We start from the raw sequence: 17,006 nt of genomic DNA on the forward strand, positions 1-17,006 counted from the left end.
TTGGTATTATCTATCTGGCTACAATTATTTTAGTTAATGAAAGAGACAGCACATGTATTATATTAACATTCATGTCTTATTGCTGGTAGCAGAGATATTTTCTTCCTGAGGCCAAATGAAGCACTGTGCCTTAGAACAAATAATTGATCTGAGCAAATAATTCATAGTGAAACCTTTTATCAGAGGATATTTCCTGCTTTCCTTATGAATTGCCTGCAAATAGATAACTGCACATGTAGATGTGCAAAATGGTTCTGGAAGTTTTTCTGCTTCTTTTCTGGTCTGTAGGTTGTTTTGGGGAGCCTGTGGCATGCCCTGGGGATGGAGAGGGCCTGGTGTGGAGGCAGGAGGGTTGTGCAGGAGGGCTGGCAAGTTGAAAGCCTTTGCTTCAGGTTATCACTCCCAGCCCACCAAAAAGCAAAAAAAAAAATCTCTATGGGATTGTTTTGTACCCACAATTTCTGCTGTGTTCAGTCAAATCACACAAGAAAAACTGGTGGAAACACCTGCCTGTGGAGGCAGCAGGGTCCTGGGCTTCTCCCCTGCTTCCCAAGATCTGTCTGGGTTTATTTTCAACTCAGATACATGCGAAGCAAAAGCTGTGCTGCTTCTGCAGCCTCTGTTCATTGCACACTGGAAACTGAAGAAATGGCATATTATTTCCTTAGATGGTAAACAAGTATAGGCATAGTCACTCTCTTCCTTTCCTGCTGTGGCAAAATACACCCATTGAAAATTAAAGGAAAAAATATGACAGAACTTTCTTGCAATTTTTTTTCATTTTCCAATAAATGCAGATGTAATTTTCTGCAGATTTTCTTTTTCTGAAAAAAACAGTTCTGATGTTAAATGAGAAACTACCAGTGCATTCCCCAAATTGTATACAGTAATGAACCATGATAGAAAATTGTATCCATAGTTTCAAAAGATGTCCAGGAATTCAGACTATCTCTGTCTTCAGTATCTTCCTGCTAAACAATGATGAGTGTTGAGAATGCTGTCTGCTCCCTCCCTTAGGACACAGGGATGATAAATCCCAGTTCTTTATTATTTAGAACAGAACTGGGCACTTTACAAATATCTAAACTAGGTGCTTCTTCCACATGGAGGAGATGTTCTCAGCTGGTCTTCCAAGAATTAATTTTTCTTTTTCTTTTTTTCTTTTTTTTTTTTTTTTTACCGTGGTTACTTAAAAGAGTTTCTTAAACTATGACTATTCTGTGCTCAAAGCTCCTTCAGCTGCCACAACAGTGCTGCAAAATGTGCCTATAAAGCTGGAAAGGTGCTGGCAGACAGCTCCCATGGCCATGGTCCTGCTGCCCTTCACTGGGCTGTGCTATTGAAATCCAGCTCCAGTAGGACACCTGAACAGCAGCTGGATCTTCAACTGCAGTGTGTAAAATGTCCCTCCAGAATATCAAAGGTCAGTTTTCAGGGTAGTGTTGTAGCAGCTTCATGTTAAAGAATCTTCTGAGAAATATGTAGAGGTTTTGATACCCCTGTGACAATTTTGATTTCTTCCCTTCCAACTTTCATTATTGTTTATTTTTCGATCACCATCATATTTAGACCCAAAGACTGCTGATGTGGATGCTTTTCCCTGCAGTTATGATAATATTTAGTCCTGAGACTGTGGAGATATATATATGTTTTATTGAAGATAAGCAATGTACAAAGTAGTACTAGTTGTACAGCACGGAGTACTCATCATTCCCATGTTCCCAAATTAAGGGATTTTTTTCCCTTCTCTTTTTCCCCTGTCCCTCTTTTCTGTACTTCAGCTGTCATCAGGAACAGCTTCCCTGCTGAAAAACAGCAGGGGTGTAAATATATATATATATTTATATTGTGTGTCTATACCACAGAGACAGATCTCCCTTGACATTTATCTGTGCCCAGGAGCGGATCCTAGATAACATATTCCTAAAGATAAATGTCATTACAGATATTAGCCATCAAATATTCTTTATATATATACATAAAACATTACAATGAGGTTTTAAAATTAAACCTTACAAGAAGCAGATCAGAACATCCATAGGAGACAACTGTAAGATGACGTACAGAAAAAATATTTAGGAAGTCATTAGAATAGTTTAATTTAGTTATCGAGTTATGAACTGTCACAGCTGTTTGTTTGTTATATCAATCAAGTGGAAACCAACAGCAGCCTAACTCCCTGCAAATCTCTGAGGTTTTATGTGCAAGCATGAGGGACGAGGCTCAGGTGAGCAAATCTGGAAAGATGACAGCGGGAGATTTAGAGAAATGTTTGGATCTCCCCTTGACGCTTTTCCGTGCACCACAGGGAGGAGGCAGGAATGCCTGGATTGCAGTTGGCAGTTGGGCACCAAATCACCCGTCTGATTAAGGCTATGGCTTGTGGTTTGTCATCTTGTAAAGGAATAGAGCATCATTTGGGTTCCTTGGGAATAAAAAGATGCCCAAGAGTGAAAGTGCTGAGCTGTATTTCCCAGAAGAAATGGTTAAAGGCAGTGGTTAATCATATAAATGTGGTTCTTTTTTTGGAGGGCTTGTGAGGGGGGTCCAGGCAGATGTGAAGGGGGTAATCTTTTCTCCTTCAACAAGGGACAGATCTCAGATATGTATAAGCAGGTTTAGTCCTTCCTCTCTATTTGATAAAAACATTGAAATTTTGCTTGGACTGAATTATTCTGACAATAAACTTGCTTTTTCTTTTAGGTTTAAAAGGTATAGAATTGCATTTTTAACATGGACAAATGGGTATAATTACCATGCAAAATAATTTTTGCACAAATCTGAGTAGGTGTGCAAATATGTATTTAATTAATTTAACGTGTGTTTTTTAATTCAGGCTTCTTTAAGAACACATTTTAATAATTATTTCTTGTTTGCTTTGCCTTTATTTCCTCAACTGTGTTTATTTGCTGTTTGAATATTTCAATCTATATTGCATATCAACTGCAGCTCCTCCAGAAATAAAAAGGATGAATACTTTGAGAAGTAAGGGTAGAGTATTTTAGGAAAAGTCAAATGCTAATTTTAGGAACACAAATGTATTATTGTAAAGAATATTACTGTGACTGTGAAAGTGTTGGTGTGCTGGTCAGAAGAGGGGGAAATAAACAGCTTTTTGTCAAAAGGAAAAAAGTATTGCCAGATAAGGAGTTGATAAAATGCCAAAAAAAGTATATTCAAAGTAAGAGGTAGAAAAATACTTTTTTTTCTAAAAGTAGAGAAAATACACTTTATGAAAAAGATAATGTCATCTCTCTCCAACAGTGAACAAGAGGTGTTTTTATTTAGTAAGGACTGTGGTGCAAGGAAAGCTGGTTTGCTTGTAATTCCTTACCTGTTTTACTGCTTGGTCAGAGCATAAGGAGCATTAGTGAGATTGAGCTCAAAATTCTTGAGCAAAAATCCTTCTCTCTAATCCCAATGGGACAGTGTTATTGTGTTTCTTGATAGGAAAAGAACTGTTAATAGAATCAATTTGGGAGCATGGATAATGTTTGTGCCTCTCTGTTTCCATTCATATTAGAATGGAGATGAAAAACAGACAAAGTATCTGTAAAACAGATTAGGATGAAACTGCTCTCTGACTTATGCTGTTTAAAAGCTTCTAAAGCTTTAATTAAGAAATTACCTAAGTTGTCTATACTCCTGAAAAATGTGTTTCTGGTGAAGTTCAATGAAGTTGGGAACTGTTCGTGCAAAAGGTAGTGAGAGACCTTTTCCAGACTATTTTTCCACAGCCCTTTGAAAATTTTCCATGATTAAATTGCAATTTTATGCTCATTTTTAGTACGTATCTTAATAAATTCATATCTTTATTTTGAGATCTAATATAATCTATTTTGGTAAATATAATTCTAATGATTATATTTACCAAAATTACATGTAATATTAGCTTTTGGGGAGTTGTAAGTATAGGTATAGACAAATGTAAATTACTACTTCTAGAAGGTCACCATCACTTGTCCCTCCAAGAATCTCTACCATGAGAAATAATAGAAAAAGGCTTGTGTTTGAATTGATAGATGATGACACAGGGTAATTAGATTGTTCAGAACCTCACTACAGCTATTATTTATAAATTTCTACCGCCTTGCTTTTCTCCTAATCATTGAAAGGATTTGTCAACATAGATTTCCTCCTCCTCCTCAGACGATGACATGAAGTGCAGCCCACAGTATATGCTGACAAGACAAGAACTTTTGAGACAGCCTTAAAATATTCTGTGCAATGACTACATTTTTCTAAATAGAGATTTAATCGTACAGGGAGAACTTACATGAAAGACACAGATTTACCTAGTCTTAACTCTTATTAAATGCATGATTCAAGCAGCTTCACGACTCAGAGAAGGCATATACTGATGGTGGAAGAAAAGTGGATAGCCTGGTTGGGAAAATGCTCCCTCTTTTCTCACCTGTGGTTCAGACTTGATAAAATTAGTGCCAGTGGTTGCTTCTAGAGAAGCTCTCTTCAGAGAGCTGGGGATTTGGCGATGCTTGAACTCACATTAGCTCCAAGAACTGTAGGAAGGCAAGGTGAATAACTGCTTGCAAATTGCCCACTGTCCTCCTCCTTGGAGGCTTTGCAGGGTCGAATGATGCTGAGTTATGATCTGGGAGGGAGGTCAGGAGGTAGCACCTCTATCTGATTGTGGGGACCACGATGTCCCAGGGAGATGAAGAAGGGACAGAGCTCTGGGTGGTGGCACATGTGTGCTTGGGGGTGTTTGTACCCATGTGCTGACCCTCCTGTGCTCACCCCCACGTACCTGTTGTTTCTGTGGTTTCCCTCCACAGCTGATCTGAGCCTGGTGAATGGAGAAGAGAGCTGTGTGTACTTTGCTGGGAATTCTCTTGGGCTCCAGCCGAGAAAGGTTAAAACTTACTTGGACGAAGAACTGGACAAGTGGGCTCGAACGTGAGTACACTGTGGGATATGTGAGATGCTAACCTGTGCTCCAGGTGAGCAATTTATTTTGGGATCTTCCCTGGAAATGCTTGAATTGCAGAATAGTGTGTTAAGAGCACTACAGTCCAGGAGTAAAACATGCTCAGTGTTTCCCTGGCACTATTTACATCTCTTTTAAAGGTATGAGCAGAAAAACAGGCCAAGAGACCCTTCCAGCTGTGATGACCCATGCTGTGCATTGTGGCTCTGATTTGGCTCATCCAAAAGCTTTTATAAACAGTGTTTATACACAAGGCACACAAACTCATTTGTGTTTTGTTCCTTGCTGGTGAATGTGGTTGGGTTCCAGGCCCTGTGATTTTTCTAATTAGTGTTTTTAACTGTGTGTGATTCACCCTGCAGGCCTTGCAATGGGCAGTTCCCCTTGAAATAGCACTGAGCACAGGTGATGCTGCTGCCAGCACTGGCGGGTTTTTGGCTCTTCTTAAACCAGGTCTCTGCTTGACAAGTTCATTTTATTTAGAAGGAAACATTCCTGTCTTCTCAATAGCATATCAGCAAGGAGCTGAGAGTGGATTGCCACAAGCTCTGCTGAATGAACCTGACGTAAGAGAGGCAGGAGGACAAAAGAAGGACACATTGCATGAAAGGAATATTATCATCATAAAAATGGGAAAATTTTAATATGTATAGGGGAAAGAAAAAGGTTTTTTTTATTATTATTTATTTTACTTTTATTAATATTATGCTCTGTTTTCATTGAGACTCTGTGCTTTGAGGTATCCAGCACCTACCTGAGCAGCTGGACCAGGGATAAGTAAGGAAAAAGATAAGTAAAAACCAGGGAACTGAAGGTGGGAAAGGAAAATAACATCCAGACGAGTAAGTGAGGTGGGAGAGAGATGAACTCTTTTATAGGGTGCAGGATATCAGTGGAACAGATGTGATTTCATGGTGAGAGAGCAGAGGAAATATGGAGAGGCAGAAGAGGAAAAATGAATGCTGCTAACTGGACAGCCCTGTTTCAGTAGGAACGGTCTAGATGGAGGCTTCACAGTGGAAATGGGAAAAATCTGTAGCTGCTCTTTCACTTGCTAATATATGAATGCTGTTAGTTCATACATATGGTTTACTGTTTCCTATTTATCACTTGTATTCTTATAAGTAAGAAGTTGAGAATGAATGGGAATGACTGTGAGCTTTGGGAAGTGTTTGTTCCTGCTGGTTATTCAGTCAGCACAGTGATGCAGTTTCTCCAGTGGTTTAGAAAAATTGCAACCCTGTCCATTTCTGTACTGTTCATCCTACTTTATCAGGAAAACAGCTGAGCTCCTTCAAAAGGTAGAAGTCAGATAGCACTCTTATCTGTTAGAGTGATGCACTGAGAGTGCAAACACATTTCAGCTCCTCCACTGTATCTTTTCACTGGCTCACTTCTATTCTTATGTTTGTCTTTGCTGCAGTGAAGGATGAGTTTTTCCTCAATAACTATAAAAAAAACACAAGAAAAAGGTAGGCAGCATGTTAAGATCAAAAGTGTCTTCGGTAACTGTATCCAAGGGGGAAATATGGCTGAACATGATTTTGAGCCCTTGGAAGTGAGGGAGCAAAACTAGAAAGACTTTTTGCCAAAAATACAGCTTGGCCCCAAAAAACCTTACCCAGAATAAATCAGAAAGTTTAAAACCAAATAAATAAACCCTTAAAGAATCCAACAAAACCAACAAAAATAAAAACCAAACCCGAATTAAAATCAATCAAATAACCCTAGAATAAAATCCTGCTCGTTGCAGATGCACCTAAAGCAGCTGAGAAAGTCAGAGTAGAGGTCAAGATAACTTTGAAGAGAGCAGTGTATGCTTAAAGAAGCTGTTGGGTAGGATGGTGTTCTGGGAGCTGCAAAGGAACAGGTGGTTGGAGGTACAGAAACGGGTAGTTTTATTCCAGCCACCAAGGACAGCGTAGCAAAATCCAGTCTAAGGTGGAAGCTGTTCCCATCTGGATCCTGTTCTGTGGCTGGTGTGTTGGCAGTGGCTTGGATAAATAAGTAGAGAGAATCTAAGCAATGGCATGCAAATTAGGCACATCCATCAAGTCAGAAATGGTATAGATTCTGGCTTTCTTATAAATTGGTTTATCGCATTTTCTGTTTGTTGTGCCTTGGGACCCATCTCAAATAGCTACGAGTCTATTTAAATGGTTTTCACTGCTTATAGGTAATGGCAAGAGTGAAAGGGAAGATTTACCCAGCAGTGGTGGTCAAGGGCAGGGAAGCTCAGAGCTTTATCTCCTTGTGGTGATGGCAACTCTTTAGAGCAAAGCTGGGGGAGAAAGAGGCTTTTTCATGCTTTTCTTGTTGTGTTCCCTCTCAGTGCTGAGTCCCTTTCATGTACCTCCAAGTTAAGTGGTGAGTTATGGATTTTTTCCCTTAGACTGCCTCCCACACACCTTCTCTGGTTTTGTGTTCTTCCTCTCCGTGTTCCTCAGTTCTTTTTTTTTTTTTTAATGCTAATGTGTAAACACTACAAATCCAAGCCACTGGCATTCTTAGTATGCATTTAAAAAGAGCCTTTTAGACTTCATCTTTCTGTTATGATTTCAGCTAAATCCAAGACTTATTTAATAAGAGGCAAAAAGGGATGAGGAGTTATTGTGCTTAGCCTAGAGTAGCCAGTAACCCAATATTTTGAAATCTAAAAGTCCAAACTTAAAGGGACTTGTTTGATTAGAGAAAGGCCAAGAGGTGCTTTTCAGCATTTTCCCTTTGCCCTGCCAGAACTGGTTAAGTAACTAAAATATTCTATAGAATCATTATTGTATGTGAACATACTCAGTGCAGCAGGAAACATCTCTCACGTCCGAGTAACTCATTAAAGTGGAACTATTAAAAGAGAAGGGAGCTTGCTGTAGCCAGTTGTTATGCTCTTGTGAAGGGCTGGCAGGGCAACTGGGGACTGTAGAACCTGCTGTATGGAAGTCTCGAGGATTAGAGTTGTTAAATTGAGCAAAATTAAGACTGAAAGGAAAAAAATATTGTTCTCTGTGGATGTATCAATGGGTAACTGTAGGGGGAAAATGGAGCCACTTATGTGAAATAGCATTCTGGCACAGCAAATGTAAGCTAGGAATTAATAAATTGAGGCTAGAAGTAAAACATGTTTATATACACACACTTCTAAGCACTGAAACAGGCTGGCAACAGGCTTCTGACATGAATATAGTAGATTAACAACCTCCTAGTCTGTGGAAGGTTTTATAATATAACACCTGCAGTAGCAAAGATTATTTTCAGTGAGTCAAAAGGTATCTTTGGTTCTATGTGGTGAACTAATCCTGCAAGAGACAGCAGCCCTGCAAAGAGCAGTGCAGCTTGGAGGGGCTTGGCCATGTCCTGTGTGACAGACCCACCTCTCCTGCCATTCTCAGGAGTCATCCCAGCCCTGTGCCTTTCAGCAGGTTGTTTGTTAGACCTGCCTGTTATAATGCCCTGGGTTTTTAGCTTTGCCTTTTATTTACTGATCAATACAGTTCTTTTTCTTTTTGGCTGTTTCTTTGCTTGAAACCATGGTCCAACTTCAGAGTCTGTACTGGCTCATTAAATACCTTGCATCACTTTTGGCAAAGAAGCAAGAAAGAAATTTGCACTTGAACAAGATTTGGATGAGCACAGAAGATTCCTGAAGCTGGCAATTAATTTAAATCCCTTTTCTCACTACCTTTGAAACCCTGGGATCATCTCGGAAAATGTGTTTCCAACTCCCCTAGTGAGCTTTAAATCAACCAGACCTCAGTGAATAAAACGTGGCATTGTGATTTCCTGCCAAATTGAAAATAAAATGGTAACCAACTAAAAATTAATTTGGACTACGAGAAACTCTCACAGTAGTTGAAGAAATTGACTATTTGTGTGATGCTTTACGAATTGATGGGCAATGTTTTGTATTCATTAATTTGGGTACCTTGATTTAAATCTCTCTTCCAACCAAGGGTGCAGTGGGAAAAAGAAAAGGGATAAAGGCTCTCCATGTCTGAGGGGAATGCCAGAAACACAGCACTTGTGTTCTTAAAGATTATTACCCCCAGTGCCTACCAGAGCTGAGAGAGGGGTGGCATAATATACAGAGATATCAATTCTCTGAGGCAGAGCATAGAATTTTACAACCTAAGTGTAATAGGATGTATTGTGCCATCAGCAAAGTCTACAGAGTTTCATGTGATTAAAATAAAAAAAGGGTCCAAGAATATGCCTTTAACTACCATTTTAATGGCAATAATTTTTATCTCTTGTCATTTATATTGGCCATCAAGAGGGAGGCAAGCTGTAAGCTGTGCAGTAATAATAATAATAATATGAATAATAATAAATGCTGCCTCTCCCCTCTTTCAATATAGTTAAGTGTCCATGTTTTCCTCTCAAAATAAAGTATTCTCATGCCCAAAATCTCATATCTGTTCTCATGATAACTTGGAAATTTATTCTGAAGTTTTGTTAGTCCTGTGTGCTGATAGAGAGAACTTTCATCAGTAAATTCCCATTAGGAGGACACTAATGGCTATAAAATCAGAGAAAGCTAATGAAAGAGAATCCCATAGGTAGTTAGGACTTATTTTTCCCATCTTATTAAGTTCACTATCCTCTTTCAAAAATACAGATTCCCCTTGGGCTAGGAGCCACTGAAAATCTTTGGGGGTTTTACTTTAACAGTCTCTATTATCCTAAAGTCCCTTGATCACTATATTACGGCGAAGAATGAGAAGGGAAATTACCAATAAATGTCTTGCTGTTTGTGAAACACATAACACTGTCTTCAGGGAAGGCAGCTGCATTATGGTCTGATAGAAGGGAGGGAATTTTAGCACTAGTCCTGCCCCTTACAGCATTTTCTCCCCTACCCACCCACTGCCTTTATTCCTCATCTATGAAATGTTCTTGTAAATGAGAGCTGTTTCACACTGCCCGCTCTCTGCTGTCAAGGTCTCATCAGAGAGCAATTCTAAAATGGAGAAAAGCAGTGAGCTGGTGTACCATGACGTTATCCAAACTGGGGATCAGGGTGCTCCTTGGCATCTGTGGAGGACTGGTCTTGTCAAACCTAGGGATGTTATTTTATCTCTAAGAGATGTTCCGCTGTACCTGTGCCCTTCTTCATCTGTTGACCTAACCTAGTCCGAAAGTAGATGGTATTTTGCAAGGATGACAGGCTTGAAGTGGTTAATACAAGTGTGCTTTTGCAGCAGTTCTATTCTCTAGGATTGTAGGGTTTTTTGAAATATCCCTAGGAGGTGTGAATTAGACCCAAGTCAATCAGAAGGGGTCTGACTGTAAAACGCCCAGGTAATTTGTGTGGGAGACAGAATTAAATTCTCCCTGAGAAGGGAAAGTATGAGGTGGATAGCAAAAAGCAATCTTTTAAATAGCCTTGAGGGTGGGGTAGTGTCTCATGCACCCTCCTTTCTCGTGTCTTAATCTTCCAGCTGTCCTCTCATGATTTTATGTGAACGTTGTGGGCCTGTTCTTCTTTAAAAGGTTCATTTTTTTTTCTTTTTTTCCCCATATCAAAGCTTTTAGGGCCTTTATTTCCTCTCTACCCAGCTTCCTACTGGCTTTGTCCCTATTTTGAAACAGCTTTATAGTCAGCCTTATGCAGCCTGGTGTTTCTGACTCCACAAGTACCCCGTGGTGCTCAGCAAATATGAAAATCATCCAGTGTGAGATGGGAGCCCAGAGCAATGTTCCCCTGGATTAGCACCATTATTACTTTCCTCAATCTGCCTCCATTTGCATTTAAATCTCTACTCTACACCCTGCATGTTTAAGAAACTTGGCAACTTTTTATTTATATATGCATGGTAACTACCTTAGAAGTTTTCTTCTCTGTCATAATTGAAGGAAAAATTAGTTCAGAGCATATAATCCAGGACTGAATGTACATATCTGTCACTCCAGAGTAGTGAGGCACTTGGGTTTAAGGTAATCATGTGATCCACTGTAGACAAGAGCATTTTGCAATATATGTTTTTAAATACACTTTGTCAACCCCAAAAGCTTTATGCCCTCTCAGATCTAGAACAATTTGTCAGGGAGAAGAGAAGCAGTAAAAATTAGCAAGCAGCTCAGCTGGGGCAGGTGCTGCCCTGCACAAACACGAAGTACCTGCTGGTTTATGCAGGAGGGTGAGCTCAGGCAGGAGACGCAGGAGGATGGAAATTGTTTCTGACAAGAAATATTTCTGTCTGGGAGCAAGGCAGTATTCAAGTCTATCATCCTCTGCACCATACAAAGTTCAGCTAGAAATGCAGGTGGGGTAACTCTGTGAGTGATCTCTGCTCCCTGTGCAGTTGATGTGAGCCTGGGTTAGCAGGTGCCATCCCACACTGAGATGCCCTTTCCCAGCATGCCTGCTTCCAGAGGCTTCTGGTACCCATGCAGCCACTTCCAGAGGGCTTGTGAAAAAGCTACCATCTTTAATGCTGGGGAATTTTAAAGGAACTTTTTGGGTCAAAATAAATAGTTTTCAAGCAACTGAGAACCTGTCAGAAACCAACAAATGAATTGCATTTGCTACACGCTTTTATGGCATGAGAAAAGTTATCAGCTTAGGCAAGTCTCTTTCTCTTCCTCTTCCCTCCTCCAAATGTGGGGTCTCCAAACCAGATGTGTTTCTTAGGACTGATCCAAAGGGAACAGCTCCTGTTTTCATCCTTTCTCTCTTCCTTTTCAGAGGTGTTCATGGCCATTTCAATGGCCGGCGCCCGTGGGCTTTGGCAGACGAGTGCATCCTGGACCTGATGGCTCAGCTGGTTGGTAGGTGTGAACTGCAGGGGAAAATCTTTCTCCAGAAATAATAATTAAAAAAAAAAATGGTTTCTTTGGGGACTGAAAATCCCGAAACTCTGTAAGCAGAATTGAGTTCCTTTAATTCTTTTGTTTTAAAGTAGTTTTTCTGAGTATGGACTAACACTTTTTTAAGACTGGAGTGATTTAATAGATGAATGTATGTGATAATATATGAGCATATGCATATCATGAAACTAATTGCAGCAAAGGGTTTCTTGGAGGATCATAAACCACTTGGACTAACACGTGAAGCCCTTTTAAAGGGCACTTGGTGTTACAGATTCTCAGTCACTCTCCTAAAAGTAAAACGATGAACTTTCCCCTTTGAAAAATTATTTCAATCTGACATTTTCTGCTTTTCCTCCTCTTCCTACCACTAAGTCCAGCCTCATATTTGAGAGCTGCTTATGTCAATGAAGCAGATAATTGAGGCAGGACTTGTATTGATGAGTTTCCATTACCCTGCTGTACCCCTGGATGGGCCTGCAGTGCTGGAGGACCTTGGCAGTGAGTGCTTCCCTTATTGAGAGGTTGAGAAGGAGCTCTGGAGACTTCTCCTGGTGAATTTGCCAGCCATGAAAGCAGTTGACTGAGTCTGAATGCAAATTTCCTCCATCGTGTCTAACTCTGTGTAGTTGAAATGACTTTTCATTGGGATTTCCTTCAGAGTTGTTGCTGTAACAAGGGGAAAGAGAAATTATCTTGGCAGGGTCTTTTTCTCCCCTACTCTCACAGCTGTAGTCAAGGCCAGGTTAGTAGATTTTGGAGAGATTTGGCCCATATTTCAGTTTAGGTGTTGAAGGCAACTGTCAATAGTGACTGTCAGAACTGAATTGTCGGGCATTCATTTGTGCCATCACTAAGAAAAAATATTACAATTAAGTTGACCTACTCTGTGCTGGATATTGTATCGTGATTTCTCCTGGTAGACAAGTGTTCAATGAGAAAATTATGGTTTTTCTCCTTCAAGAAAAGCAAATGGGGTCAGAACAATTGAAAACAGAGACATTAAAGAATGTTTAATGACAGGTTTATTTATATATTAATAAATAAAATCACTTCTTTAATTCTTTATGAAGTTTCCAAATAGCTAAAATACTGGGTATTATTACTGGAGCAGAACAAATGCAATAAATTATTGTTGTAGTTGGTCTATCCATGATGTAAGCACTAAGATAACCTAAATATGAGTGTGTTTACACTGGGCATCACTGGGCTATGCAGAAAAATCCCTTTTGTAGAATGAAATAAAAAAACCAAAAATGCAGATTGGGATTCTGATTTTGTAGGTTGCTACTGTTGTACCTGGTATTGCTCAGGAGGTTAAGAAATTACTTTTCTTGCTTTCGTTACATTCAAGGACAAGCTCTGCACCTTCATTCATTAAATATCATAGAACAGAAATATGTGAGGATATAAAGGGGTGGAGTGCATTGAAATGTAGGGATTTCTCTAGTATGACCCATTCCTCTTGGCCCCTGGATATTCTTGTTCTGGTACAGTGTAACTGGGAAATTGTGGGCAGGTGGGGAAATGTGACTTGGAATTTGTAATTGGAAACCTTGAATTTCTGAAGCTGGAAGGTGGAGAATTTCTCTTACGTCCTGTGAAAATGGGAGAGTAGTCACACTACATACTTCCATGCACCTAAATTAGTAAAGCAACAAGGTAAGACCATTGATGCTCTTCAGACAATCATGGGAGAGTCAGGCAAGATCCCCCAAAGGGCAGCTGGAGACACCTGAGTTATCGTCTCTCTCTGCATCACCTTCTGTGAACATTTTCCACTGCTTTGTTTGCAAAACTTGGACCCCTGTGTGGTCCCTGCAGGGTGTTGGGGCAGGTTGAGCCCCAACCTCCTGCCACTGCTGGTGCCAGGGTCCATTTGGCCTCAGCTGTAGGTTAAGAGTCACTGCAGAAAGCAGGGAGTCAGGCTGAGACCCTTTTTCCCTCAACCGTCTGTCTTGCAGAGGCTGCCAGCTGTGTTTCTATTTTAATATTTGTTTAACTAAAAGATGCATTCTAGGTCTAAGGAGAGGAAAATGAGAGCTTTACTTAAATTTCATCTAATTGTTTGTCCATCTCCTTATTTTCCTTTTCTTTTCCAAGCTCCACATGACATTGATGTTTTATTTCACAGTGGCCAAACCACACTGAACTTATTACAATTTTCTTCATTGTAAACGAATATTTAAAAATATTCTATAAAAATTTTGACTGAGGTCACACTACCACTAACCTACGTTTTGTTTTTAAATTTCTTTCCTGGGAAGTGTTTCGTTGTTTTGTTGTTTTCCTCAGAAGTACATGGAATGTTAACATTATCAGCTTAGATTTTGTTCTCCAGGATTTTTGGGACTTTGTTTAATTGAACTATAAAATATGTTTTGGGCTTAAATCTGGCCCTCAAATTTATGTTCAGGGTTTTATTTAGATAATATCCCCATAGCTTTTTTACAGATTTAGGTGAGTGATTCTTGGAATGCAAATGAATTAATAATTCCCGAATAATGGATGCATTGTAATAAATTCTGATATATAAAATTGTAGGTAATAGTGAAGTGGCTGAGACAATAAATGTAGGAAAAAATGTTAAGGTAAAATGCTCTTTTCCAACGTGGTATTTTGTAGAATCACAGAACAGTTTGGGTTGGAGGGGATCTTAAAAATCATCTAGTTCCAATTCCCCAATTTATGTTTAAGTGCTGTTTTCCTACAAGGTATAATCTTGATTATGTATGAGTTGAGTGAACTCTGAATTTCCTTTTTTAATGAATTTAATTTAAGAATAATAACAGAATTTTATGGTGTTTTTTACTCAGTATTGAATATATTATGGAGGAGGGGGAAGAATTGTCATTTCTCACTCTAAGCAGCAGTAAGAAGTAAAACCATTTGGTGAGATTTATTCAGGAATGGACCAAAGACTGTAAAACACCTTTGCCTGTTTAATGGTTTATAGTGCTCGAACACCTTGCTTATTAAATGCAGTCACATTTTCTTGTTCAATGAAAGTTACAGTAGTAAATACATTGTGAAATGAAGAGTCAAGGTCAATGGAGGCCAAAGCTCTTTTTCTGTGCTCACACCGAGTGGCACAACGCAGTGAAGGCAATCTCTGCTTCTCCTACCAGACTTTATTAAAACATTACAACCTTGGCAGGATCACCTTCTGATGGAACAAGATTAACTGTATGGCTGCTGCTGCACGATGTGCTCGGGCAGGTCTCTGTTGAGGGAAGACTGAATGCTGAGCAGATTTGCAGTGACTTTGAGTGATAAGAATTATTCGAAATAACCAAAATGTTTTCTAAATTGGGGCCCTTAGCCTTTTTCCAATCATTTTACAAAATACTTTCTACTTACTCCATTGAGGATCAGCCTTCCACAGCAGTCAGAGAGGAGAAGGATGGCAGTGTCTGCCTAACACAATCATAATTGTCTCTGAAGCTGCACTTTGCAAATGCTGCTTCCTTTTATTAAAGAGGAGATTTATCACGCAGAACATACAGGTTTTAGCCTGTCTTGGAGATATGGTATAAAGTTAGGAAATAAGGAAAGCAAACATAATTTTGTCTCCCGTGTGCCGGGTCTTTGAATATTCTAATAGGTTAATTGGATCATAGGAAGGTTGTTTTCTGAAACGCAGTGCAGGTTATAAAGGATAACAGTTTTCCAATGACACGGATGAGGTTTGTTTTGTGGGCATGAAATTCAATAATGGAAAGCTTTTAATAAATATATAATTTACGGAAGACCAAGACTTACATGACAAATGTAGTGTCATATTTAATTTGGGATGGTAGCACGCAGCTAAAAGGGATCTACACATTAACCATTTGTTCTATAGGGAAGCAGTACAGCAGGCAGAGGACTGCTCATGCAGAATTTGCTGGGAAAGCCACAGATTTCATGGAAGGAGCAGAGGGAGAAATAAGAACAATACCATTTCCTGATGCTGTCCCTTTTTTCAGCCTCAAGAGTTCCATAGAAATATTAAGACTGCAAATAATACTGTTTTGAGCTGCAATCACTCTGTCTAGCTGTCTTCTATATCTGCAAGAGAACAGCCACAAGGTGACCTCTTCCAGCAGCATGGATCCTGCAGATGCAATGCTATCAGAGGGAAGAAAAGAAAGCAAATGAGAGGAGTTTAAGTGAGGAAAAGATCTTATTTTTGCCTGTGTCCTTTATATATTTTTTTACACAAGAAATATATATTTCTTTGTGGTGTCTGAGGGAGGGAACTTATTCTTAACATCTCTTTTTCCTCATGGCTCATCCCTGGACAGGTCCTCCAGAGTCCCTGACAACTATTGCCAAAGCTTTCTGTCCAAAACTTGGAGATTTCAGCAGCACATAGAAAGGCCCTTGAACACCTCAATGAGGATGGGTCTTGGCTGCTCCTGTGCTGGCAGAAGCTGAGGCCTGCTTGGGAAGGATTTATTAACACTTCTTAACTATAGATTTCCGTGTTCTTTGTATTTGCTTGTATCGAGGTCAGCCCATGGTTATGCCTTTTTGCTACATTGGCAAAGTGTGAACCTAAACTCTGTGGGATATGGTTAGAGTGTCTCTCTGCTTCTGCTGCCTTTTCCCTGTGTTATTTTTGATCTTGTGCACCCTCAACAGCATGGACAGGAGAAACCCAGGACTCACCTCTCCATTTTTTGTGAAGCTCCCCTTACCCTTTTTACCTCAATATCGTGTTTTATGTCCCCTTCATCGATCTCCAGTGTGGCTCCTGTCCTCCCTGCCTCCTTACACTTGTCTTCATCCCTCTCTGTCCACAACCTCTCCCCACCTCTGGTGAACTCCACATCTGGGTGATGTTTAGGGCAAGGTGCACGAGCCTATGTCCCAGCTGAAGAAAACTCGAAACACGGATTTGTCTCAAGGTTGAATTACTTCTTTTCAACAACAGACATCAGGTGAACCAGAAAGAAACAGGAACTAATTTTCTCCGTATCTCAATGGCTCCCTGACCAACACACAGTCTCTTGACTCGCCTGAAGTTTTTCACCAGGGCTTGATAAGCACTGGAGAATTTTTTACTAAATACTTTGTAATAACAATTAGTTGTTATTCCGTTAGTTCTAGCTGTTATTAGTCTCCTGAGAGTGATGTAGATATGGCTTGTCGTGAAGCCGTTGCATTAATAATGGTCTGTTATATTCAATGGGTCAATTTTGCCTGTTTTTTTTTTTATTGGGAATGAGATTTAGCTTGACATTACAGTAACCACTTACCATAGGTGATT

General features: G+C 39.7%; 1 protein-coding gene across 7 annotated transcripts in view; it reads left to right on the plus strand.

Moving 5' to 3' along the window:
• The window catches only part of KYNU (kynureninase), a 60,272-nt gene that overhangs the window by 7,459 nt on the left and 35,807 nt on the right, over positions 1–17,006 (plus strand). For 6 of the 7 annotated variants that reach the window (XM_064661633.1, XM_064661634.1, XM_064661635.1 and 3 more), the window contains exons 3-5: positions 2,950–2,985; positions 4,797–4,917; positions 11,631–11,713. In XM_064661633.1, coding sequence (XP_064517703.1) covers positions 2,950–2,985; positions 4,797–4,917; positions 11,631–11,713 — 240 coding nt within the window. The remainder of the gene's footprint in view (positions 1–2,949; positions 2,986–4,796; positions 4,918–11,630; positions 11,714–17,006) is intronic. The other variant, XM_064661629.1, reaches the window with a different exon arrangement.

Source organism: Pseudopipra pipra, chromosome 7 (assembly GCF_036250125.1).
Source record: "Pseudopipra pipra isolate bDixPip1 chromosome 7, bDixPip1.hap1, whole genome shotgun sequence".
Taxonomy (NCBI): Eukaryota; Metazoa; Chordata; class Aves; order Passeriformes; family Pipridae; genus Pseudopipra; species Pseudopipra pipra.